Source organism: Pleurodeles waltl, chromosome 7 (genome assembly GCF_031143425.1).
Source record: "Pleurodeles waltl isolate 20211129_DDA chromosome 7, aPleWal1.hap1.20221129, whole genome shotgun sequence".
Lineage (NCBI taxonomy): Eukaryota > Metazoa > Chordata > Amphibia > Caudata > Salamandridae > Pleurodeles > Pleurodeles waltl.
This window is the reverse complement of record NC_090446.1, coordinates 1,515,927,510-1,515,955,296: the sequence shown is the minus strand read 5'-3', so window position 1 is coordinate 1,515,955,296 and position 27,787 is coordinate 1,515,927,510. Positions and strand designations below refer to the sequence as shown.

Here is a 27,787-nt window from a genome sequence, read left to right as displayed (position 1 = left end):
GTGAGGTACTATGCCAAGCTTACCGTCACTGTGCCATAACCAAAACGTGTCCGCGCAGCCCATGTCCTTCAGCACAACATTCCTCCTTGTGCATACCTGAAAAAGAAGCATTGGCAATAGGTCTGGCTTTTACATACCGATACCTCATTCAGAGGAGAGTCACCCCTAGGAACCAACAAGGGGCAGGGTTCTATGCAACAGGAATAACCGAGGTTCCCTCGTTGTGACTATATATCTCTCTAGTCTCCCATTACTTGTAACCCAAGGATTCACAACTGAGGTCTACTCCACATTTACTCATAAAACATCTCAATTTCAGATGCTGATATGCAGAAACACGACAAGATATGTGTTTATATAAACACAAAAGACTCTGTCCCACTATATGATTATAAAAATATCCCTTTATTCTTGTGACTAATTCTTCAAAAACATCATCCACATGTTTTAAAATTATGATTCATTATGAGATCATTAACATACTCTTAAGGTGCACTTTTGCACAATAGAAGTTATGAATTACACTCTTTAATACATTTTTCACAAATAAACCAAGGACAATATAAAATATATATAAATAAAAAGTTAAAACAAACTGTCGATGCAGCGTTTCGGTGGTTTTCGTGCTGGTGTACCCCACCTTCATCAGGACATATCAATAACAAATTACACCAAATTACTACGAGACAGAAAAACATAAATTGATCACTAATTTACACTAGTTAGGCTCTTGTCCAATCAAGGTTACGTCTGATGTATTTTCACTCATTACTATTATAAAATTCATTAATCAGTTTCATACCTAAAACGGGTTCATCCCTGTCGTACTGGACTGAAACACCGACGGCCGCTCCCATCTTCATAGTCTTATTCAAGAAGGTGCTTAGGCGTGAGACTGGTACCGAATCTGTAGCAAAACATCCATTATTATGCACCACACCCTTATTATTGGTTACTTTAAGTGAATGCTGTATAAGACTTTATTTACTTCCCACATATATAGTATGTTTTTGTATCCCCCACTCCTATACGGTCTACCCTGGATATAGAGCCTAGGCTCGGCCGTGCTATAAAGTAAAAGCCATATTGATGTATCACTTTGGCCTGTCCTTTGCATTATTCTTATACTTATACTTGACAATTGCCACAAGTAAAGTTCACTCTCCGGTATTCTGGTGAAGCCCTTTAAAAGGAACCATGGGGTTTTTCCTATACAACTTTTCGTCAATCAATTGGTTTACGAGGGTCCATACTCAAGAATATAAACACCAGCCACCTTGTACTTCAGACCACCATATCTAAATAAAATTTTGATAATCCTTATAGATCACCCAAAAAAATTCTTACGGAGGAGAGGATTATGCTTCTCTTTCCTCACGTTCATTATTCCAGCAGCCAATAAGAATCAAGATAAGCAAAACACTTCAAATTCCATGAAGCAACGTATCATGTGACCAACCATAGAGTATACACCCTCTATAACATGCCAAACATAGTATTAACTCCTCTTTCTTTGCACAAAGCCAGGACAGTAACAGTCAACATGAGAGTGGCAATAACCAATAAAAATGTTCTTGCAAGTACCAGGAAAGATTCAAGAACATGGCCGCTGATAGGGACAGCACCGCTTTCAAGCACAGAAGATGCCAGAAGAGCTCAAACACTGGAGCTAAACTCGTGGATGTCTCATCCCAGTTGATGGAACCGGATCACTTGTTGTTTCTTTAAGAAAAGAAAACAAAGGCCAAGCCATAAACACTGAACCAAAATCACTGAGTATATTCAAACGTTGTTAACAGGGAGGGGAAACACCATCGTAGAAAATATCAAACAGATGAATATCACATGATAATCAACAGAAACACATCAATCAACATTTGAGCAGGATAATCCTGACCTCCATGTCCTTAATAGAATTGAAAAAGTCTTGACGCGCATGCTAGAATATGTTCTATTCTATGTCAGGACGGGAGGCTCCGATTATGCTTCTTTAAAGCTGACCCACCACAACTGAAGCTATATCAATAATAGGTTTGCAGAAAAAGATTTAAAAGTAGGCTCAGACGAGTTGCTTCGACCTGGAAGCTGCTCCGCCACTACCAAGATCCGACGACAAAGGCAAAAGTGACAAAAGTCTTTGGCTATCTCCGCCAGAATACCGGATTTCGTCCCACCCAACTTGTTGACATACCTCACTGCGGAGATGTTGTCTATCCTCAGAAGGATGCAACAATCAGTCTTGATTGGGAAGAGACTTCAGATCGCAAAGGACCCTCAAGGAGATCCATACAGTTGATATGAAGGCTCGACTCTGCTTTGGACCAACGGTCCCCCATGGAAATAGGGCCACAATGAGCTCCCTACCCCCAGAGGCTGGCATCAGACTCTATCACAATCTCTGAAGAGGATTGGAAGATGGCTCTGCCATTCCAGGCTTCCATATCTTCCAGCCACCAGTGCATCTCCATTTGAGCCTCCCCAGAAAGGGGATCCAATTAGCAGAGATCCTACCGGAGGTGGGAGATCTTCAGACACTGCAGAGCTCTGTAGTGAAGGGGGCCTGGGAAAATTGCCTGGATCGAGGAAGATAACAGACCCACCACACGGGCAATCGCCCACAATGATAGAGTCTGTCTGCACAATAGCACCCTCAATTCTCTCTTGATAGAGCGGACTTCTGGAGGGGGAAGAACCAATTGGCTTCGTAAAGAGTCCACTTGAAATCCCAGAAATCCCATTCATTGAGAAGTGACCAGGGCCGATTTCTGGGAGTTCACTACGAACCCCAGGTCCAGGAGGAGAGAGATAGTCCATTCCAGGTGGGTGAGAACTAGGCGGGGCCATTGGGCCATAAGGAGGATGTCGTCCATTCACATCATCAGACGAACACCCCTGGTTCGTAGACGCTCCGCTCCTGGGCACATTACCTTTGTGAAGCACCAGGGAGCTGATGAAAGGCCAAACAGAAGGCATTTGTACTCGTAACACTGTCCTTTCCAGAGAAGCTAAAGGAAACGACGATGAGGAAGAGTATGGATGCTCAAGTAGGCATCCTCCAAGTCTAAGTGAACCAACCAGTCCCTTTCTTGAAGGATGTCTCTAAGTGAGTGAATGCCCTCCATTTTGAAGTGGTGGTAAATAATCCCTCCATTGAAATCTTTCAGATTCAGAATCAAGCAAGAGCCGCTGCCCTTTTTGTCTAAAGATGACGAGAGGTCTTGACAGGGGCGCCCTTGAGTAAGAAAGCAGAAACCTCTGATGAGATGAACTCTTGATCTTGAAGGGAAAAATACTTTGCAAGGGGAATTGCGAGTTGAGAGGGGGAACTGTAAAATTCCAGTTTGTAACCCTGTACAGTCTCTAAAACCCGAGAGTCTTGAGGTATCTGGCCCCAATTGTGGAGGAAAAGCCCTGTCCTGCCCCCACAAATAACATCTGAAATGGAAATTAGGCTCACCTGCAGACCCTGACTCCTGATAGGACACTTGGCTTCCTCTGGATCTCCCTCTCTGGAATCTAGATCGGCCCGCTCGAGGGTGGGCGGGATAGAAAGTAGACGAGGCGGAACCGGAGTCCCTCTACCCTGGTGGAGTTAGCCTCCCTGAGGACATTGGTTGCAGTTGCGGCCAAAGGCTCACCCTCTATAGCGTCCGACCCCTCTAAAAAGTTGGCAAAGTACTTTTATAATAGAGCTTTGGTCCTTATCCAGACTGGCATAAGTAGCAGTAAATTTGGCAAATTCATCCAGGAAAGTAGAACCGAAGCGCAAACCCTGAGCAAGGGGCCCAGACTCTGAGGAGGCGAGGTCCGCAAGTTTAGGATCCATCTTTATAGGGATGGAGCGACGGCATTCACTGGAAATTACACAATTGGCATTCACTAAGAAACAGAGGGCCCTGCTGAGTCCAACCCACAAGGACTTCAGGATCAGTAGGATTCCCTGACTCTTTAGCCTGAAAACCAAGCTCTAGGATGAGTGTTTCCTGGCATCCACGCCAAGCATGGTCAATGCCCTTTTTGGGGTCCTTAGAAAATTTCTTAAGGTAGGGGCCCAGGGTCGGGTCAATTTCAGCAGTCTCAGTCACCTTAGATGGAAAACCTGGTCTGGGGCATTCGGATCACAGATGAGATCATACCTCCTTCTCAAACCCATGGCGAAAATTGGATCAACATAATCTGCCACTTTGGCTGGAAGTGTCACGACTCACGTGCTGCTTGCGCCTGGAATCTGCAGATCTAGTGGCGTGGATCTTGAGTGTTCGGCTTTGGCCCAAAAAGGGGCGACTCTTTCTGGTAGCCACGGTGCTGTAGGCAATGGAAACACCAAGAACAGACCGTGACCTTCAGAAAATAGCACCAGAGGGAAAAAAAACCTTCCAAAAAAGGGGAAAAAACCTCCAACAGAAAGATTCCTGAAAACAAGAACAGAAGAACAGGAATCAAAAAGAACTGAAGGCAAATAACACAGAATTGGCGAATTCCAGAACCAAAAGGCTAGGAAATCAGGAGCGAAGACACCATCTGAACAGAGAGTGTTGCAGCGCAAAGAACAGAAGAAAACACCTCCCTTAAATACCAAAGAACAGGAAGTGACCCACAGGAAGAAAAAGGACACCATCTTAGATAGGGAAAAGTAGATAGAACAGAATGGAGTAGAAACCATAGAGAATAGGGAAGGAGGAATGCTGGGAAGAAAAAGGTAACCTGGGAAGGGGGAAAAGACATAAAGGAAAGTGCAATAAACAGACCCAAGAAAAAGAAAGAAGAAAGAAGAAAGAAGATGGAGCAAAAACAGGTAAGAGGGGTCAGGAGATCCCAACAAAACGGAGAGAGAGAGCAGAGCGAGGCCCCATGTAAGTTCTGGGGCCTCGCAGGGTGCAGGAAAGGCTCGGGGCGCGCCGCGTCTTAGGAACGCGATGCGCGGCCCGAGCCGAACGCCCGGGTTGTGCCGAACGCTCGGCTCGCACCGCGCGGTGCGGCGCGACAGGAAGAGTCCAAAGGGTGGGCCTGGGGTGGATTATGTCCTGTGGCTCAAAGGTAAGTACCTTTGGGTGCTCAGGGGTTCCTCTGAGGGACCTTCTCCTTACGCTTACGGCGAGGATCATCTCCCGGATCTGAGGTGTGGGCAGATAAAGAGGAGTCAGAATCCTCTTGTACCTCAGTCTTCGGGATGAAAGAGGAGGTGTTGTAGTCATGTTCCGCTGCGTGGGGATTTTTATCTCCTTTGGGGCCGGGGTACTGTGAGACAGGGACGACTCCTCACTACCTTGGGGCCCTCAGGAAGGAATCCAACCTTGGGTGACTTTTGATAGGCCGAATAACCTGGACCAAGGCACGATTCACTGTGTGGCGAATGCCAGTATCCACTGCATAGAATGTCCTGTTCGAAAGACCCCGCAGGTTCATCATAATAGTATTCATCACCAACTCCAGCATCAGAAGATTAAAGAAAATTAGCAAATTAACTCCACAGGAGTAATCAGATGATGTAAACCAATTCAGCAGGACAGGTAGCAAAAACAACCCTTTGTATAGCAAGGGTGAATACAAATTTAAAGTTCAAGCGTGGAGGGATCCCTGCCCACACACAAATAGGCAAGCTGCAGAGCAGCGCGTGCTGCTTCCCTGCTCCCCAAATTAATTTCGATGTGGAGCAAGCCTTGCTGGGGACGAGATCGCTCCTAACGGCACCTGGATTAGAGTCCACAGAACCTGGACTGCTGCGATGAGCAGCACGTCCTCGCTCACAAAAGGAGATAATCCAACACGGCGCGGGTGCCGCGCTAGGGAAAAAAGAAGGGTTGGAAGCGAAATTTGCCTTTAGAGTGCCGGTGCCTCCAAGGATCGGCATATAGGGGCATATAGGGCCAGTGTAGGAAGATTCCAAATTGCGACTTGCAATTTGCGAGTCCCTGCGACTCGCCAATTGCAATTCGCAATTTGGAATGCAGAAAGGTGTCTCAGACAATTTCTGCAACTCGCAATGGGGTCGCAAAGACCCACCTCATTAATATTAATGAGGTGGGTCGCAATTTGCGACCCCATTGCGAGTAGGGGCACTCACGGGGATGGTGGCCTGCTGGAGACAGCAGACCACCATGTCCGTGACCGCTTTTTAATAAAGCAGTCTTTTTTTTTTTCAAAGTGCAACCCGTTTTCCTTAAAGGAAAACGAGCTGCACTTTGAAAAATAAACCGAAACCTTTTGTTTCGGTATTTTTCAGGGCAGGTAGTGGTCCATTGGACCAGTGCCTGCTTTGAAAAATTATTTTTTGTGCCAGACACAAAGGGGAAGGGGTCCCATGGGGACCCCTTCCCGTTTGTGTCTTGGTTACCATCCACTTCAAGTGGATGGTAACTGCGCTTTCATTTGCGACCGCAATCGCGGTCGCAAATGAAAATGCATACCATTGCGACTCGCAAATAGGAAGGGAACACCCCTTCCTATTTGCGACTCGGAAAAGCGTTTTGCGAGTCGGTTCCGACTCGCAAAAGGCATTTCTACATGGCAAAGGGGCTTTAGCGACTCGCAAACGGCGATTTTCGCTGTTTGCGACTCGCTAAAGCTTTGCTACATCTTGCCCCTAGCGCCTTACATAAACATCCAATGTAAAACGTTATCTGTAAAGCAGTCTACAATAATATTGACAAAGTAATGAACATCAAGGTAAATAACTGGCTGCGGAGCAGAAAAGAAAGAGGAGTTGATAGTATGTTTAGCATGTTATAGAGGGTGTGTACTCTATGGTTGTCGCATGATACGGTGATTCATGGGATTTGTATATTTTTGTTTATCTTGTTCCTTATTGGCTGCTGGAATAATTAAAGTGAAGAGAGAGAAGCATAATCGGAGCCTCCGGTCCTGACATAGAATCAATGCTCACAGCCATTTCTCAAAGAAAATAACACACGTCGGCATCCCCTTTACCTCTTCATCCATGCTTTTTATGCCCGCAGAGTGCGGCCATTTTGTTTGGGGCTCTTTGGGGCTCTTTCTATATCATAAGTCACCTGATGCAAGTTCCCTATATTTGTGATGTTTTTTGGGGTCGCCATTTGTAGATCAGGCTGTATATATTTACACAAACTCCGAACCGTAGTTCATCGAATTTCCTATTAATAATGTTCTCTTCAGAATTTAGCATGAATTACGTTTCCCTGAATCCTTCATAGCCTTCCTACTTATTTCTATCACACCCAGTTATCGCCCAAGGGTGATAATAGTGTTTAGTGTGCTTAATTTCTCTTGTCTCCATAGTGACTCTCTTTAAAGGTTCCCATTACCCAATCAGGGCTTGGATGTTCTACTGCACACAGAGGTTTTTAATTCCATAACTTAGTATATACATACCCCTGAAGATGCACTAATTATTTGCTGTTCCTTTAACCTTTCCCATTCCTATTATTAAATCTCTGTTTATATGTACTGAATTTGGACATATAAAATTGTTCCCTAAATTTCCTTTTGGTATCCAAATCCCCTCCTCTTTCAGAGCTTGTTATACTTTCTGAAATGAACCATTTGAGGTCATCCTCTTTGTGATATTTTCTAACCAGTGCTCCACCAGGCAAGCATTTTTGCTTTTTGTTCTAGTTGCAGATTTATGTTCATTTATTCTTGTTCACATTTCTCTAATAGAATCACCTACAAATCCTATATTGCAGGGACATATTATTAGATAATCACATTCTTGGTTCTACAGGTAACCATATTGCTAATGTAATGACTAATACCATTTAGTTCCATGCTGTTGCACCTTACAATATTCTTACAGCTAATGATGCCCTTTAATTTAGTGCCATCAGTTATTTGCTTTGACACACTCCTCTCTTTTGTTCATAGGTATGTTCTAGCCGGTTTGTCATTGCTCTATTCCTTCTGAACACAAATAAGGGCTCATTGAGGGTTTCACCCCTCGGTTCACTCAAGAGTGACTAGATCCTGTTTATGAAGTTCTTCATTTTATTACTAGTATTACAAAAACTGGTGACTTGATTCTATCACTTGCTTGTCTATCCCTAGTGTTACCCTTAAACATGCTTTCCCTGTTGTAGTACTTAGCTCTTAGGTACACTCTTTTATCAGTTTATGAGCTTGGTCCAAATTGTTCAAGAATGCTTCTCAAAATCTTCCCTTTTGGTTCAAATGAGGCGCAATCGAAGGAATTGGCCAAACGATACGTTGTCGTTTTGGCACCATTGATGGTCACTCGTGTAGTGTAATATTTTATTGCGATCTCTGGGTTTGGTGAATAATTCCCCCTCCAATTTCCCTTCTTTTGCTTTTATCTTTATATCCAAAAAGTCACATTCTAGCCTACTTATTGTTAAAGTAAATTTGAAGTTAGGATCCCCACAATTTAACCAATCTATAAAAGAAGTGAATTCCTCTTTTTCACCTCGCCATTAAAAAACACACCGTTGATAGATCTCGACCAGTGTAGAACATTTTCACAAAAGGGCGCTGCCTCGTTATATACAGGCTTCTCTTCAAATGCCCCCACATACGGTCAGGCCCAGCTTGGAGCACACGTTTCTCCCATAGTGGTCCCTTTAATTTGGCAATAAAAACCTCCATTGAATAAAAATATGTTATTTTTCAGGATTATTTCTACATGTTTAACTATCAATCCTGTGTGTGCTGTTAATTCCTCCTCTTCACCTTGCATCAGATGTTTTAGCATTTGAATTGTGGCATCTTGGGGTGTATTCGTATAGGGGGCTTCGATGTCGATATGATTTCTGCTTGGACACTAATGGTCTTAGAAAAAACAATCCACATATTTACCAAGTGGTTCTGTCAGGGAGTTTAGGCTCAAACAATGGGTCTCATCAGGGCATTGTCAATATCCTTATGGACTTTAGGAAGAACATAAAGAGCTGGTATTATTGGGTAATCATTACGTAAAAAATAAGATTCCTCCTGACGGATTAGTTTGTGCTCTTTAGTTAATGTTAAGATATTCCCTATTCTACATGCTAAGGCCCATATTTATACTTTCTTTAGCTGCGCATTTGCGTAATTTTTTTACGCAAAAGCGGCACAAACTTACAAAATACAATTGTATTTTATAGGTTTGCGACGCTTTTGCATCAAAAAGCGGTGCAAATGAGGCGCTAAAAAAGTATAAATATGGGCCACAATTATATTTTGTAAGTTTGCGCCGATTTTGCGTCAAACCATGACGCAAATGCGGCACTAAAAAAAGTATAAATATGGGCCTACGTTTTTCCATTCTTCCAGATTAGATTTCCTTTAGTGGGTTTCTACATTCAGGAGGGCTTAGATCCTGTTCTTGTAATCTAATGTATCCTTAACCACGATGCTTCCCCCCCTTATACCCTGGTTTAATCATAATAGTTTCATATTTTTCAAGTTCTTTTTTAAGACTTTCCGATGTTTCCCTGATAAGTTATTCTGTATCCACATCTTTTTATTATTCAATTCATTTCGCCCCTTCTCAGTGACTTTTTCAAAAATCTCAACTTCTTTACCCACCATTTGTCCGGAGGGGGTCCATACTGATGGGGGTTTTAATCCAGACCTGTTCTGTTGTTCCATTCCTATATCCTTGAAGAATTTCTTTATCCTTGTTTTTCTAAAGAAGTCCTTCATATCCTTTTCTAATTGAGATGTAATTACTGGAGCTGCTGGGGCAAAACCTAACCCTTTCTCTAAAACCTCAACCTCTTCTTCTGATAAATTCTTTGAGGATAGGTTTACCACTGGGGCTTTTTCTCTCTCTATTCCCAGTGCTTCTGACTTCTCATTCTCATGTAATCTCACTTTGGTTGGTAATGATACATCTCCTCCCCTCTTCCTCGAGGTTTTTGTATTTGCTTCCTCTGATGTTGTTCTAAAAAACCAGGAGTATCCCCACTTGACCCGGCTGCTGTTTCTCTGCTTTCTTTGTTCAGTCTTTAATCGTGCCTCCTTTCCTCTCCGAGTCTGAACTGGTACATGATGTATCTGAAAAGGTCACATTTTTATACCCTCCTCCTCCATTCTGATGCCATCCTGTGCTGTGTGCACCATCTGGGTGTGGTTTATCATCATAATCTTTCTGTAGATATGGTTATACCCTCTGTGCACTAAAGCAATTTATATCCTTTCTCAATTTTATAGTTTTTTTATTCACTAAATAGTCTTTATAACCTGCTATATCCTCTTGTATCTCTTTTAGTTTGCCTTCAGCCTCTTCTAATGCTCCCTTTTCTCTCAGCTGTATTTCCACACCCCCTATCTCTCGTTTTTCTAATACAATTATCTCCTGTGCTGTCTCTATAGTGAGAAGCAGCCAATCCCGGCTAAATCTACTTACTATTAATGTCTAGTTTTCTTTACATTTCTCGTTGTTAACAAAAAGATCTGGTTCATTTTTACCTGAAGTCCTTTGGGGATAATACACTTTTTACAAACCTATCAGGGCCCGCGGACCAGTAGTTCCCACAAGTGTCTGTACAAAGCCAACAGGTCCCATTGAAGCCAGTTTACCACAGGTCATCAGGGGTTCCAGTGACTTTGGAAGAATATTAAAGCACTGGTGTTCTGCTACTCGAAAGTCACCATGCTACTTTTTACAAATGTAAATCCCATCTGCTAACTATAAGAGCGGATTGTAATCAGGTTGTAAGCAATCCCCCCCTTGAAACGCCTGTGCCTTGGGAGAGGGGCGTTCACGGAGACATACCGCAATAGAACTGTCCACCAAGGGTCACTACTGCTAATTCCATGCTTACCACTAGGTGGCGCTACTGTCTCTAGTTCAATAACTTCTGTCTCTCTCTCTCTCTCTCTCTCTCTCTCTCCTTCAGTCGTTGTATCCCCAGCTGCAGCACCTGGCTGGACATGGCACTCCTGGTCCTGATCCTGCAGCAGCAGAGAAGGTGAGGACCTATGCCAAGCTTACCGTCACTGTGCCATAGCTAAAACATCATGCGCCATATGTACGAACACTTTTTCCCATAGACACAGAATGGGTAAAAACCTTTGCTAGATCTGGCCCCATCTGTGTAGCCCATGGGCTCTAGCTCCACATTCCTCTTTGTGCATATCTGAAAAAGAAGCATTGGCAATAGGTCTGGCTTTTATATACTGACGAAAAGGAACAACAATACTGCAGGGGACTAGATGTCCATCTTGAGTCGGACACAAGTGCTTGCTATAGCAGGCTGCAGTGTGTTATGAAATGTCGCTTGGGTTGTGCACAGCTGCTTGGTGTAGCAGGACATAAGGTTATTGCCGTAGGTCTGTTCAGTCAGACACACGTCCTTCCTGGATCTTATATCATTCCTAGAGGTCTCGCGGTCATTCATCACTGCCCCCTTCAATCTCAGGGAACCAGAGAGCTCTGAACAGACCAGCCCCCTTGAATGCATCCTTTTGTTGAAAGTGGAATGGCACAATGACAAAGATATGTTTTGTTTTAAGTGTGGTAGATCACAGAGTGGGTGTCTCTTCAACATTAAAATTTGCATATTGGCTTTTGTTAGTCTAATGATTTATGCTTCCTTTGGTAGTGCTAATTTAGGATGGTGACAGTCACTTATCGCATCGATGACTGCATCTTCTGTACGTGGAGACACCCTAGTATTCATAGGTAGCAACAATCACTGGTACCTAAAAAGAACCATACATTTACCTGTGCTTTAGGGGTTTGCTTGGAAGGTGTGGGGTTTACTGTTTATTGAAACCTTTTACAATAAAAATGACCAAAGTTCAAAAGAACAAGGAAAACCCAAGGGTACTTGAGGGACCTGGGGTGTAAGTATACTATAGAGAACGGGGGTCCCTTACCCAACAGTATGAATCAAAAACTTTACATAGAGATACAGTGATGTCTATGTACAATCTCAAGGTCAATGATCTTTATTACTAGGGGATCTATTAGGGAAAAGAACCATAACACGGGGACACTAAAAACAACTTAAATCACTTTCAGCACATAGCATATACTGAAAAGCAAACAAATCAAAAACATGCCTTTCTGATTATTCACCTCCATCACGCATAACGAAGAGTGAAATGTCAGTCAGAAGTTTGAACAAGATTTCCCATTAGCCAAACTGAGGCATAAGGAACTGACATAATACAATCCATTAATATGTGTCAAATCCAAGCAGTTCCCCATCTCATACAAAGAACCAATGATAAATTATCAGTGGGTTAGGGTACAGCAGTCGACGTTTCGATCCCTTAGAGCGATGCGCATGGGGTCATCATCAGGGCTCAGCAGTGGTGCCTGAGAGTCATAGTGTGTATGCTGAAAGGAAGAGGGAAAGGGAACATAAACAGAAAAAAGATTAAGACTGAAATGGGACAATGGTTAAACCAAAATAAGGACAATTAAGCAAGGCTGCCAAATTCCTGGAGTGATGACGTTATTCTAAAGTAACACAGCAACCGTGCACCACACAGTCATGCGGCGTAGTGAAAGTGATGTAAAACCTTGGACAGTAAAAACAGGGGACTGTGTCAACTGCTTACTGGAGGAAGAGGCCATGTAGTCGCAATTCAAGGACTACAAACTTGTGATTGACATTGCACTGTTCATTATGCGTGATGGCGGTGAATAATTAGCAAGGCATGTTTTTGATTTGTTTGCCTTTCAGTACATGCTATGTGCTGAAAGTGATTGAAGTTGTTGTAGGTGTCATTATGTTATGGTTCTGTGCCCCAATTTCCTTGAAAAGATCTCCTAGTAATACAGATCCTTGACCTCAAGATTGTACATAGACTTCATTGTCTCTCTATGTGAAGGGTTTGATCCATACTGTTGGGTAGGGGGCCCCTGTTCTCTATAGTATGAAAATGACCAGAAGCCATACAGTTCATGGCATTGTAGAAACAGTGGTAGACACAGACTGTGAAGGGACCATCCAGGCAGCCAGGAGGGAGACTGCATTAGGGTAGCAGCAGGCTGGAGGGTGGACAGTGTAAGCTTGGAAAGCTGCAAGAAGGGAGAGATTGGGGCCACGCGGGCAGTGGGACCAGAGGCAGCAGCAGAGGAAGGCAGAGGGTAGAGCTAAGGGCAGTGGAAGAGAGAGGCCTCAGGACCACTGAGCTCCAGTGAAAGAGGACCAGGCAAAGATCAAGCTGGGATTCCGCAAGCCGAGGCGGCCATTGGTGGTCAGGCTATAAAGGCAAAAAGCACTGAGGTGTCCATATCAATGTCAGGCTTCATCTTGGGTCTTGACCAAAAAAATAACAAAAAGAGCACTTTAGTGCATGGAAAAACTGTAAAAAACATTGCCATGTATTTATTTAATTTGAAGTGTTTATATAGAGCCTTGTCACTGGACAGGTATTAAGGTACTTTTAGTTTATATGAGTATGTCAAGGAACACAAATAAATGAGGGGAGGAGAGAGAGAGCTTTGGGGGGAGGAACAGTAGGATGGAAACAGGTGAGGTCAACAACATTCAAGAGCTGAGTACAAGCCAAGTAGTCTCTTCATGTACAACAGTAAGACAATACTTGGGCAGCAATGAAGGTGGTCTGCGTAGGTCGTCGAGAACCTTGTTTAATCACCGTAGCGGAAAGATTTAAAGAGGTAAGTCTTGAGCCCTTTCCAGAAAGATAGGATGTTGTGGCTGCGTCTAAAGTCAAGAGCAAAGGAGTTCCAAAAACTGGGCGCCACTCCAGAAATGGATTGTTTCAGTGCTAAAGCAGACTGCAATATAGGTGTTTCTAAAGATAAGAAGGTCTTACTTCTAGATACTCGTGTAATGAATGGTCATTCCCGAACAATGTAAAATAGTCCCTCATGCATTCCAATGGAAACACTCCATAGGATGTGGAATGATACACTAAACGGTGAATGGCATTTGGCGAGAAAGTGGTCTTCCGGTAAGCGGAACCAGAAGCTAAAGCTATCTGTACACATACAGCTAAAGCTGTCTCTAGCCGGACCTAAAGACGGGCAGGAGCACTTATGCCAGACTTGCACAAAGTATCCCTTTTATGCATGTCTGTACTTAACGAACTGTGTTTGTGTGAGGTTCTCCAAATGCTTTCCAAACACCAGATCCCTAACACTTTTTCCTTTCAGGTAAATGTACTTCAAAGTAGCAAGAAAAGTGTAAATAAGTCATTCATTCAAAAGGTGTGTAAATAATGTGGCATGAAGGGATGTGTACATAACCATGCTCCCAGTGACAGTACTTAAATATGCAACTATGAGAAGGCATTATAATAGGATTACAATAAATGTGCTTCCTTGCATGGCTTTGTGTCATGGTGTAGGCCTGGTCACCATGGCCTGGCATCATGCAACAGTCAGTGCTCCCAACGTCATAACATGAGTGGCCACCAGAAGTCACCTCTGCCACTGTCATACTCACATCGACCACTAGATGTCAATGTTGCCTGTAGTTCAACAGCCTCTCTATCTGTCTCTCCTCCAGCCTCTATATCCCCAGCTGCAGAACTTCGCTGACCATCGTGCACCCGCTTCAGCAGAGCAGGTGAGACACTGACATGCTATCTAGGTGTACATTCACTGTGTTATAATCAGGGCCAGGGAATTATGCGGCAGGAGAGGGCCAAATTATGCGGCAGGGTTTAGTAAATTGTTCGGCAAGAAGAGGCAAATTGCAAGCCATAATGCAGAACATTTTGTAATAATATTATTTCATTATTTCATCATTTTTGAACTTGGTAACACTGCCTGGGTATTGGTTGCACCTCATTAGTACCATTTTAATACCCAAATATAGCAATAAGCAACAGGAAGGCAACAGGTTCAGCTTTGCAAAAAACCTTTCCCTGCAATACGCGTCACTGGATTTTTAGTAACTTTTGAACCATTTGAGCTAGAAGCAATTTTTTTGTTAAAATCTGCCGATTATGCAGCTGTTGATGGATTATGTGGCAAATTTATAACCATGAAAAATTGCTGCAGCCATACAATCCCATAATTCCAGTGGCCCTAGGTATAGCTAACTCGTAACAGGACAGTGATGATGGGGAGAGAATATGCTGCTCCCAAATATCAATATTTTGGCTCAGAAAGTTTTATGCTTTGTTGGTAAACCGCACAGAAAGAGAAGAGATCATTCAACTGATGTAGAAGACCTCACAGAGTTTGTGACAACAAACAACCATTATCATATATTAACTAGGTTTATAACATTCCCTCTTTTGGAGCAAACTCTCCTTAGACTTAATTCTAGAACATTCCCTGTAGAGATACTTAAAAGCAGAGGTGTAAAATGAAGTCTTGCTTTAGGCAATTTTCAAACCCAATCATGAGCGTTAATTGACCAGAACCCGGCAGAGCTGTGACAAGAAAAAAGCGTGATTGATGGAAATGTCCACAAACCTTGTTTAGCGTGAGAGGGGGCGGGTAGAGGAGGAGGGAAAGCAGCCCACGAGGGAGAGAGCAAGAAAAGCTGTGTACTTCCAACGTGTGCTGAAAGAAAAAGAAAAAAGTAGTTCCCTGAATATGAGCAGTGGAAGGGTACAAGTCATCCACTCAAAAGATGGTAATGAAGCTTTGCACGAGGGGAGGGTAAGGGAGCGAAGCCATCCAGTAAGATGCCAGTAAATGTGACTGACAAGAAAGGCAACCAATAGTAAGCAATGAGTGCTCTGTAAGTATTGGAATTCTCCACAATAGATCTTAGACAAAAGACAGTCTATGGGACATCTAAAAGGTGACCCCCCTACCCACCCCCTAGAGCTCACGGGTGTCCCTACTCAGTGTGTGAGTGTGGCTCACAAGGTTTTCTCTGCATTCCAATATTTTAGTCCTGATTTTGTATTGTGATGCAGGGCTACAAGTGCTAACACAAAACACTGGCATTTTTGTGTTACCCACGTACGAAACGGTGACACCACAGGGCTGCGTATAACGTTTTACCCCCCTGAACAATCTGCACTGGGTACAAATGGAGAACCGCTAGCGGATGTATAAGTGGCCGCCACACTTCTCGCAGGGTCATCAAACTAGCCCGAAGCTTTCCCTCCTCTGTCACCCGCCATCTCTCTTCCTCGGTCTCTGTCACTCTCTCTCTCCCGCTCTGTGCCAACCCTCTCTACCCCCTTCTCTCTTCCTCGGTCTCTGTCACTCTCTCTCTCTCGCTCTGTGCCAACCCTCTCTACCCACTTCTCTCTTCCTCGGTCTCTGTCACTCTCTCTCTCTCTCGCTCTGTGCCAACCCTCTCTACCCACTTCTCTCTTCCTCGGTCTCTGTCACTCTCTCTCTCCCGCTCTGTGCCAACCCTCTCTACCCCCTTCTCTCTTCCTCGGTCTCTGTCACTCTCTCTCTCCCGCTCTGTGCCAACCCACTTCTCTCTTCCTCGGTCTCTGTCACTCTCTCTCTCCCGCTCTGTGCCAACCCTCTCTACCCACTTCTCTCTTCCTCGGTCTCTGTCACTCTCTCTCTCCCGCTCTGTGCCAACCCTCTCTACCCACTTCTCTCTTCCTCGGTCTCTGTCACTCTCTCTCTCTCGCTCTGTGCCAACCCTCTCTACCCACTTCTCTCTTCCTCGGTCTCTGTCACTCTCTCTCGCTCTGTGCCAACCCTCTCTACCCCCTTCTCTCTTCCTCGGTCTCTTTCACTTTTGCTTTCTCTCTCTCGCTCTGTGCCAACCCTCTCTACCCACTTCTCTCTTCCTCGGTCTCTGTCACTCTCTCTCTCTCTCGCTCTGTGCCAACCCTCTCTACCCCCTTCTCTCTTCCTCGGTCTCTGTCACTCTCTCTCTCTCCCGCTCTGTGCCAACCCTCTCTACCCCCTTCTCTCTTCCTCGGTCTCTGTCACTCTCTCTCTCTCGCCCTGTGCCAACCCTCTCTACCCCCTTCTCTCTTCCTCGGTCTCTGTCACTCTCTCTCTCTCGCTCTGTGCCAACCCTCTCTACCCACTTCTCTCTTCCTCGGTCTCTGTCACTCTCTCTCTCCCGCTCTGTGCCAACCCTCTCTATCGCCTTCTCTCTTCCTCGGTCTCTGTCACTCTCTCTCTCCCGCTCTGTGCCAACCCTCTCTACCCACTTCTCTCTTCCTCGGTCTCTGTCACTCTCTCTCTCTCGCTCTGTGCCAACCCTCTCTATCGCCTTCTCTCTTCCTCGGTCTCTGTCACTCTCTCTCTCTCGCTCTGTGCCAACCCTCTCTACCCCCTTCTCTCTTCCTCGGTCTCTGTCACTCTCTCTCGCTCTGTGCCAACCCTCTCTACCCCCTTCTCTCTTCCTCGGTCTCTGTCACTCTCTCTCTCCCGCTCTGTGCCAACCCTCTCTACCCACTTCTCTCTTCCTCGGTCTCTGTCACTCTCTCTCTCCCGCTCTGTGCCAACCCTCTCTACCCACTTCTCTCTTCCTCGGTCTCTGTCACTCTCTCTCTCTCCCGCTCTGTGCCAACCCTCTCTACCCACTTCTCTCTTCCTCGGTCTCTGTCACTCTCTCTCTCCCGCTCTGTGCCAACCCTCTCTACCCCCTTCTCTCTTCCTCGGTCTCTGTCACTCTCTCTCTCCCGCTCTGTGCCAACCCTCTCTACCCACTTCTCTCTTCCTCGGTCTCTGTCACTCTCTCTCTCTCCCGCTCTGTGCCAACCCTCTCTACCCACTTCTCTCTTCCTCGGTCTCTGTCACTCTCTCTCTCCCGCTCTGTGCCAACCCTCTCTACCCCCTTCTCTCTTCCTCGGTCTCTGTCACTCTCTCTCTCCCGCTCTGTGCCAACCCTCTCTACCCACTTCTCTCTTCCTCGGTCTCTGTCACTCTCTCTCTCCCGCTCTGTGCCAACCCTCTCTACCCACTTCTCTCTTCCTCGGTCTCTGTCACTCTCTCTCTCTCGCCCTGTGCCAACCCTCTCTACCCCCTTCTCTCTTCCTCGGTCTCTGTCACTCTCTCTCTCCCGCTCTGTGCCAACCCTCTCTACCCCCTTCTCTCTTCCTCGGTCTCTGTCACTCTCTCTCTCCCGCTCTGTGCCAACCCTCTCTACCCCCTTCTCTCTTCCTCGGTCTCTGTCACTCTCTCTCTCCCGCTCTGTGCCAACCCTCTCTACCCACTTCTCTCTTCCTCGGTCTCTGTCACTCTCTCTCTCTCTCGCCCTGTGCCAACCCTCTCTACCCACTTCTCTCTTCCTTGGTCTCTGTCACTCTCTCTCTCTCGCTCTGTGCCAACCCTCTCTACCCCCTTCTCTCTTCCTCGGTCTCTGTCACTCTCTCTCTCTCTCGCCCTGTGCCAACCCTCTCTACCCACTTCTCTCTTCCTCGGTCTCTGTCACTCTCTCCCGCTCTGTGCCAACCCTCTCTACCCCCTTCTCTCTTCCTCGGTCTCTGTCACTCTCTCTCTCTCGCTCTGTGCCAACCCTCTCTACCCCCTTCTCTCTTCCTCGGTCTCTGTCACTCTCTCTCTCTCGCTCTGTGCCAACCCTCTCTATCGCCTTCTCTCTTCCTCGGTCTCTGTCACTCTCTCTCGCTCTGTGCCAACCCTCTCTATCGCCTTCTCTCTTCCTCGGTCTCTGTCACTCTCTCTCGCTCTGTGCCAACCCTCTCTACCCCCTTCTCTCTTCCTCGGTCTCTGTCTCTCTCTCCCGCTCTGTGCCAACCCTCTCTATCGCCTTCTCTCTTCCTCGATCTCTGTCACTCTCTCTCGCTCTGTGCCAACCCTCTCTACCCCCTTCTCTCTTCCTCGGTCTCTGTCACTCTCTCTCGCTCTGTGCCAACCCTCTCTACCCCCTTCTCTCTTCCTCGGTCTCTGTCACTCTCTCTCTCTCTCCCGCTCTGTGCCAACCCTCTCTATCGCCTTCTCTCTTCCTCGGTCTCTGTCTCTCTCTCTCTCCCGCTCTGTGCCAACCCTCTCTACCCCCTTCTCTCTTCCTCGGTCTCTGTCACTCTCTCTCTCTCGCTCTGTGCCAACCCTCTCTACCCACTTCTCTCTTCCTCGGTCTCTGTCACTCTCTCTCTCTCGCCCTGTGCCAACCCTCTCTACCCACTTCTCTCTTCCTCGGTCTCTGTCACTCTCTCTCTCCCGCTCTGTGCCAACCCTCTCTACCCCCTTCTCTCTTCCTCGGTCTCTGTCACTCTCTCTCTCCCGCTCTGTGCCAACCCTCTCTACCCCCTTCTCTCTTCCTCGGTCTCTGTCACTCTCTCTCTCCCGCTCTGTGCCAACCCTCTCTACCCACTTCTCTCTTCCTCGGTCTCTGTCACTCTCTCTCTCTCGCTCTGTGCCAACCCTCTCTACCCCCTTCTCTCTTCCTCGGTCTCTGTCACTCTCTCTCTCCCGCTCTGTGCCAACCCTCTCTACCCACTTCTCTCTTCCTCGGTCTCTGTCACTCTCTCCCGCTCTGTGCCAACCCTCTCTACCCACTTCTCTCTTCCTCGGTCTCTGTCACTCTCTCTCTCTCGCTCTGTGCCAACCCTCTATACCCCCTTCTCTCTTCCTCGGTCTCTGTCACTCTCTCTCTCCCGCTCTGTGCCAACCCTCTCTACCCACTTCTCTCTTCCTCGGTCTCTGTCACTCTCTCCCGCTCTGGGCCAACCCTCTCTACCCACTTCTCTCTTCCTCGGTCTCTGTCACTCTCTCTCTCTCGCTCTGTGCCAACCCTCTCTACCCCCTTCTCTCTTCCTCGGTCTCTGTCACTCTCTCTCTCCCGCTCTGTGCCAACCCTCTCTACCCCCTTCTCTCTTCCTCGGTCTCTGTCACTCTCTCCCGCTCTGTGCCAACCCTCTCTACCCACTTCTCTCTTCCTCGGTCTCTGTCACTCTCTCTCTCTCGCTCTGTGCCAACCCTCTCTACCCCCTTCTCTCTTCCTCGGTCTCTGTCACTCTCTCTCTCCCGCTCTGTGCCAACCCTCTCTACCCACTTCTCTCTTCCTCGGTCTCTGTCACTCTCTCCCGCTCTGTGCCAACCCTCTCTACCCACTTCTCTCTTCCTCGGTCTCTGTCACTCTCTCTCTCTCGCTCTGTGCCAACCCTCTCTACCCCCTTCTCTCTTCCTCGGTCTCTGTCACTCTCTCTCTCCCGCTCTGTGCCAACCCTCTCTACCCCTTCTCTCTTCCTCGGTCTCTGTCACTCTCTCTCTCTCGCCCTGTGCCAACCCTCTCTACCCACTTCTCTCTTCCTCGGTCTCTGTCACTCACTCTCTCTCGCTCTGTGCCAACCCTCTCTACCCCCTTCTCTCTTCCTCGGTCTCTGTCACTCTCTCCCGCTCTGTGCCAACCCTCTCTACCCACTTCTCTCTTCCTCGGTCTCTGTCACTCTCTCTCTCTCTCGCTCTGTGCCAACCCTCTCTACCCCCTTCTCTCTTCCTCGGTCTCTGTCACTCTCTCTCTCCCGCTCTGTGCCAACCCTCTCTACCCCCTTCTCTCTTCCTCGGTCTCTGTCACTCTCTCTCTCCCGCTCTGTGCCAACCCTCTCTACCCACTTCTCTCTTCCTCGGTCTCTGTCACTCTCTCTCTCTCTCGCTCTGTGCCAACCCTCTCTACCCCCTTCTCTCTTCCTCGGTCTCTGTCACTCTCTCTCTCTCCCGCTCTGTGCCAACCCTCTCTACCCACTTCTCTCTTCCTCGGTCTCTGTCACTCTCTCTCTCCCGCTCTGTGCCAACCCTCTCTACCCCCTTCTCTCTTCCTCGGTCTCTGTCACTCTCTCTCTCCCGCTCTGTGCCAACCCTCTCTACCCCCTTCTCTCTTCCTCGGTCTCTGTCACTCTCTCTCTCCCGCTCTGTGCCAACCCTCTCTACCCACTTCTCTCTTCCTCGGTCTCTGTCACTCTCTCTCTCTCGCCCTGTGCCAACCCTCTCTACCCACTTCTCTCTTCCTCGGTCTCTGTCACTCTCTCTCTCCCGCTCTGTGCCAACCCTCTCTACCCCCTTCTCTCTTCCTCGGTCTCTGTCACTCACTCTCTCTCGCTCTGTGCCAACCCTCTCTACCCCCTTCTCTCTTCCTCGGTCTCTGTCACTCTCTCTCTCTCGCTCTGTGCCAACCCTCTCTACCCCCTTCTCTCTTCCTCGGTCTCTGTCACTCTCTCTCTCTCGCTCTGTGCCAACCCTCTCTACCCACTTCTCTCTTCCTCGGTCTCTGTCACTCACTCTCTCTCGCTCTGTGCCAACCCTCTCTACCCACTTCTCTCTTCCTCGGTCTCTGTCACTCACTCTCTCTCGCTCTGTGCCAACCCTCTCTACCCCCTTCTCTCTTCCTCGGTCTCTGTCACTCTCTCTCTCTCGCTCTGTGCCAACCCTCTCTACCCCCTTCTCTCTTCCTCGGTCTCTGTCACTCTCTCTCTCTCGCTCTGTGCCAACCCTCTCTACCCACTTCTCTCTTCCTCGGTCTCTGTCACTCTCTCTCTCCCGCTCTGTGCCAACCCTCTCTATCACCTTCTCTCTTCCTCGGTCTCTGTCACTCTCTCTCTCTCCCGCCCTGTGCCAACCCTCTCTACCCCCTTCTCTCTTCCTCGGTCTCTGTCACTCTCTCTCGCTCTGTGCCAACCCTCTCTACCCCCTTCTCTCTTCCTCGGTCTCTGTCACTCTCTCTCTCTCGCTCTGTGCCAACCCTCTCTACCCCCTTCTCTCTTCCTCGGTCTCTGTCACTCTCTCTCGCTCTGTGCCAACCCTCTCTACCCCCTTCTCTCTTCCTCGGTCTCTGTCACTCTCTCTCGCTCTGTGCCAACCCTCTCTACCCCCTTCTCTCTTCCTCGGTCTCTGTCACTCTCTCTCTCTCGCTCTGTGCCAACCCTCTCTATCACCTTCTCTCTTCCTCGGTCTCTGTCACTCTCTCTCTCTCCCGCCCTGTGCCAACCCTCTCTACCCCCTTCTCTCTTCCTCGGTCTCTGTCACTCTCTCTCTCCCGCTCTGTGCCAACCCTCTCTACCCACTTCTCTCTTCCTCGGTCTCTGTCACTCTCTCTCATTCTCGCTCTGTGCCAACCCTCTCTACCCCCTTCTCTCTTCCTCGGTCTCTGTCACTCTCTCTCTCTCTCGCTCTGTGCCAACCCTCTCTACCCCCTTCTCTCTTCCTCGGTCTCTGTCACTCTCTCTCTCCCGCTCTGTGCCAACCCTCTCTACCCACTTCTCTCTTCCTCGGTCTCTGTCACTCACTCTCTCTCGCTCTGTGCCAACCCTCTCTATCCCCTTCTCTCTTCCTCGGTCTCTGTCACTCTCTCTCTCTCGCTCTGTGCCAACCCTCTCTACCCCCTTCTCTCTTCCTCGGTCTCTGTCACTCTCTCTCTCTCGCTCTGTGCCAACCCTCTCTATCGCCTTCTCTCTTCCTCGGTCTCTGTCACTCTCTCTCTCCCGCTCTGTGCCAACCCTCTCTACCCCCTTCTCTCTTCCTCGGTCTCTGTCACTCTCTCTCGCTCTGTGCCAACCCTCTCTATCGCCTTCTCTCTTCCTCGGTCTCTGTCACTCTCTCTCTCTCGCCCTGTGCCAACTCTCTCTACCCCCTTCTCTCTTCCTCGGTCTCTGTCACTCACTCTCTCTCGCTCTGTGCCAACCCTCTCTACCCACTTCTCTCTTCCTCGGTCTCTGTCACTCTCTCTCTCTCTCGCCCTGTGCCAACCCTCTCTACCCCCTTCTCTCTTCCTCGGTCTCTGTCACTCTCTCTCGCCCTGTGCCAACCCTCTCTACCCCCTTCTCTCTTCCTCGGTCTCTGTCACTCACTCTCTCTCGCTCTGTGCCAACCCTCTCTACCCACTTCTCTCTTCCTCGGTCTCTGTCACTCTCTCTCTCTCTCGCCCTGTGCCAACCCTCTCTACCCACTTCTCTCTTCCTCTGTCACTCTCTCTCTCTCTCGCTCTGTGCCAACCTTCTCTATCGCCTTCTCTCTTCCTCGGTCTCTGTCACTCTCTCTCTCCCGCTCTGTGCCAACCCTCTCTACCCCCTTCTCTCTTCCTCGGTCTCTGTCACTCTCTCTCTCTCTCGCTCTGTGCCAACCCTCTCTACCCACTTCTCTCTTCCTCGGTCTCTGTCACTCTCTCTCTCCCGCTCTGTGCCAACCCTCTCTACCCCCTTCTCTCTTCCTCGGTCTCTGTCACTCTCTCTCGCTCTGTGCCAACCCTCTCTACCCCCTTCTCTCTTCCTCGGTCTCTGTAACTTTTGCTTTTTCTCTCTCGCTCTGTGCCAACCCTCTTTTTCACCTTCTCTGTTGCTGTCTCCTGGGGAGAGGTCTCCTGCCCTCTTCTGAGTGCGTCTCTTGTCTTCATGTCTCTGAAGTTACAGATCTGGAGGCGGCAGTCGCTGTTTCATGAGTGACTTATGATGACTGACGGAGGCTCTTACCGAGTTTTTCGTGATTGATCGTCGACAGTGACGAGCGTCGCGACACCCCGCTTTAGCAGCTACAGGAGGGTGGGGTTCTCGCTGGGTCGCTTCTGTCTGCAGCTCGGCGGGTCATAAAGAATGTGAAAGGGAGGGTGGATGGATGAGTGTGTGAAAGTATGGACGGACGGGTGTGAATGAAAGGATCTACCAGTAGATGGATGGATGAATGAGTGAAGGGGTGGATGGAAGGATTGAAGAGTAAATGGATGGATGGATGAGTGAAAGGATGGATGTAAGGGTTGAAGAGTAAATGGATGGATGGATGAGTGAGTGAAGGAGGGTGGATGGAAGGATAAAAGAGTGGATGAATAAGTGAAAGAATTGATGGATAAATGCAAGGTAGGGTGATGGATGAAAGGGTCAATGGATGGATGAGTGAAAGAGTGAATGGATGCTGGGAGAAATTATGGATGCAAGAATGACTGAATGTATGGATGCACGAATGACTGAAAGTATGGATGGCTGAGTAAAACGATGGAAGGAGTAACAGTGTAGATGGATGGATAAAGTGACAGGGTGGATAGATGGATGAGTGAAAGGATGCGTGTGCAGATGGATGGATGGATAAATAGATCAGTGAAAGGAACGATGCTAGGGTGTCATGAACCCCAACCTAAGCATCTACAGTGAAGGGTGACATTCTTGATGGGCCTCTGCTGTCAGCAACTTGGCAGACAAAGGTGAGTTATTGAAAGGATGGACGTGAGTTAAAAGCTGTATGGATGGGTAAATGGATGAATGAATGAAACAATGATGTAATGATGGATGAGTGAAAGGATGGATGGATGAGTGGAACGGAGGGTGGATGGTTGATAGGATGACTGGATGATGAGAGAAATAATAGATGGATGAGTGAAAGGGTAGATGGATGAATGAAACGGTGGGTGGATGATGAGTGAAAGGATCGATGAATGGGATTAGTGAAAGGGAGGATTGATGGAGAAAGGAAGGATGAGTGAAAGAATGGATGTATGAAGGGGTGGAAGGATGAGTGAAAGAATAGATGGATAAGTGAAAGGAAGGGTGAATGGATGGACAAACAAGTGAAAGCATAGATGGAGGAGTGAGTGAAAGGATGGATTCTGGACGAGGTAAATGGATGAGTGGATGGATGGATGAAAGGCTGGATGGATTAGTGAAATGATGGATGGCTGAGTGAAAGGATGGACAGAGTGAAAGAATAGAAGGATGGATGAGCAGAAGGATGACTGGATGAATGACACAAAGAATGAATGAATGAAAGGGTGGATGGAGAGATAGAAGGGTGAAAGGGTGGATGGGTGGATAGGTTTAATGGTTAGGTTTGGAGATGGGTGGATAGGTTTAATTGTTAGTTTTGGAGATGGGTGGATGGGTTTAATGGTTAGGTTTGGAGATGGGTGGATAGGTGTAATTGTTAGGTTTGGAGATGGGTGGATAGGTTTAATTGTTAGGTTTGGAGATGAGTTGATAGGTTTAATTATTAGGTTTGGAGATGGGTGCACAGGATTAATTGTTAGGTTTGGAGATGGGTGCACAGGTTTAATTGTTAGGTTTAGAGATGGATGGATAGGTTTAATGGTTACGTTTGGAGATGGGTGGATAGGTTTAATTGTTAGGTTTGGAGATGGGTGGATAGGTTTAATGGTTAGGTGTGGGGATGGGTGGATAGGTTTAATTGTTAGGTTTGGAGATGGGTGGATAGGTTTAATTGTTAGGTTTGGAGATGGAGGGATAGGTTTGTTATGCTTGGAGATGGGTGGATAGGTTTAATTGTTAGATTTGGAGATGGATGGATAGGTTTAATTGTTAGATTTGGAGATGGATGGATAGGTTTAATGGTTAGGTTTGGAGAGGGATGGATAGGTTTAACTATTAGGTTTGGAGATGGATGGATAGGTTTAATTGTTAGATTTGGAGATGGGTAGATAGGTTTAATTGTTAGGTTTGGAGATGGATGGATAGGTTTAATTGTTAGGTTTGGAGATGGATGGATAGGTTTAATGGTTAGGTTTGGAGATGGGTGGATAGGTTTAATTGTTAGTTTTGGAGATGGGTGGATGGGTTTAATGGTTAGGTTTGGAGATGGGTGGATAGGTGTAATTGTTAGGTTTGGAGATGGGTGGATAGGGTTAATTGTTAGGTTTGGAGATGAGTTGATAGGTTTAATTATTAGGTTTGGAGATGGGTGCACAGGTTTAATTGTTAGGTTTGGAGATGGGTGCACAGGTTTAATTGTTAGGTTTAGAGATGGATGGATAGGTTTAATGGTTACGTTTGGAGATGGGTGGATAGGTATAATTGTTAGGTTTGGAGATGGGTGGATAGGTTTAATGGTTAGGTTTGGGGATGGGTGGATAGGTTTAATTGTCAGGTTTGGAGATGGGTGGATAGGTTTAATTGTTAGGTTTGGAGATGGAGGGATAGGTTTGTTATGCTTGGAGATGGGTGGATAGGTTTAATTGTTAGATTTGGAGATGGATGGATAGGTTTAATTGTTAGATTTGGAGATGGATGGATAGGTTTAATGGTTAGGTTTGGAGATGGATGGATAGGTTTAATTGTTAGATTTGGAGATGGGTAGATAGGTTTAATTGTTAGGTTTGGAGATGGATGGATAGGTTTAATTGTTAGGTTTGGAGATGGATGGATAGGTTTAATGGTTAGGTTTGGAGATAGATGGACAGGTTTACTTGTTAGGTTTGGAGATGGGTGGACAGGTTTAATTGTTAGGTTTAGAGATGGGTGGATAGATTTAATTGTTATGTTTGGAGATGGGTGGATAGGTTTCATTGTTAGGTTTGGAGATGGATGGATAGGTTTAATGGTTAGGTTTGGAAATGGATTGACATGGAGATGGATGGATAGGTTTAATTGTTAGGTTTGGAGATGGGTGTATAGGTTTAGTTGTTAGGTTTGCAGATGGGTGTATAAATTTAATTGTTAGGTGTGGATATGGGTGGATAGATTTAATTGTTAGGTTTGGAGATGGATGGACAGGTTTAATTGTTAGGTTTGGAGATGGATTGACATGGAGATGGATGGATAGGTTTAATTGTTATGTTTGGAGATGGGTGGATAGGTTTCATTGTTAGGTTTGGAGATGGATGGATAGGTTTAATGGTTAGGTTTGGAAATGGATTGACATGGAGATGGATGGATAGGTTTAATTGTTAGGTTTGGAGATGGGTGTATAGGTTTAGTTGTTAGGTTTGCAGATGGGTGTATAAATTTAATTGTTAGGTTTGGATATGGGTGGATAGGTTTAATTGTTAGGTTTGGAGATGGATGGACAGGTTTAATTGTTAGGTTTGGAGATGGATTGACATGGAGATGGATGGATAGGTTTAATTGTTAGGTTTGGAGATGGGTGTATAGGTTTAGTTGTTAGGTTTGCAGATGGGTGTATAAATTTAATTGTTAGGTTTGGATATGGGTGGATATATTTAATTGTTAGTTTTGGAGATGGGTGGATGGGTTTAATGGTTAGGTTTGGAGATGGGTGGATAGGTGTAATTGTTAGGTTTGGAGATGGGTGGATGGGTTTAATATGTTAGGTTTGGAGATGGGTGGATAGGTGTAATTGTTAGGTTTGGAGATGGGTGGATAGGTTTAATTGTTAGGTTTGGAGATGAGTGGATAGGTTTAATTATTAGGTTTGGAGATGGGTGCACAGGTTTAATTGTTAGGTTTGGAGATGGGTGCACAGGTTTGATTGTTAGGTTTAGAGATGGATGGATAGGTTTAATGGTTACGTTTGGAGATGGGTGGATAGGTTTAATTGTTAGGTTTGGAGATGGGTGGATAGGTTTAATGGTTAGGTTTGTGGATGGGTGGATAGGTTTAATTGTTAGGTTTGGAGATGGGTGGATAGGTTTAATTGTTAGGTTTGGTGATGGAGGGATAGGTTTGTTATGCTTGGAGATGGGTGGATAGGTTTAATTGTTAGATTTGGAGATGGATGGATAGGTTTAATTGTTAGATTTGAACATGGATGGATAGGTTTAATGGTTAGGTTTGGAGAGGGATGGATAGGTTTAACTATTAGGTTTGGAGATGGATGGATGGGTTTAATGGTTAGGTTTGGAGATGGGTGGATAGGTGTAATTGTTAGGTTTGGAGATGGGTGGATAGGTTTAATTGTTAGGTTTGGAGATGAGTTGATAGGTTTAATTATTAGGTTTGGAGATGGGTGCACAGGTTTAATTGTTAGGTTTGGAGATGGGTGCACAGGTTTAATTGTTAGGTTTAGAGATGGATGGATAGGTTTAATGGTTACGTTTGGAGATGGGTGGATAGGTTTAATTGTTAGGTTTGGAGATGGGTGGATAGGTTTAATGGTTAGGTTTGGGGATGGGTGGATAGGTTTAATTGTTAGGTTTGGAGATGGGTGGATAGGTTTAATTGTTAGGTTTGGAGATGGAGGGATAGGTTTGTTATGCTTGGAGATGGGTGGATAGGTTTAATTGTTAGATTTGGAGATGGATGGATAGGTTTAATTGTTAGATTTGGAGATGGATGGATAGGTTTAATGGTTAGGTTTGGAGAGGGATGGATAGGTTTA

At 46.5% G+C, this 27,787-nt stretch overlaps 1 protein-coding gene across 1 annotated transcript in view; it reads left to right on the top strand.

The window, feature by feature from the left end:
• Nucleotides 1-3,020: 3,020 nt before the first annotated feature.
• Nucleotides 3,021-27,787, top strand: part of LOC138247101 (transmembrane protease serine 3-like) — a 139,226-nt gene continuing 114,459 nt past the window's right edge. Inside the window, exons 1-3 of the mRNA XM_069201845.1 lie at nt 3,021-3,044; nt 10,815-10,886; nt 14,406-14,465. Of these exons, the coding sequence (XP_069057946.1) occupies nt 3,021-3,044; nt 10,815-10,886; nt 14,406-14,465 (156 nt within the window). The remainder of the gene's footprint in view (nt 3,045-10,814; nt 10,887-14,405; nt 14,466-27,787) is intronic.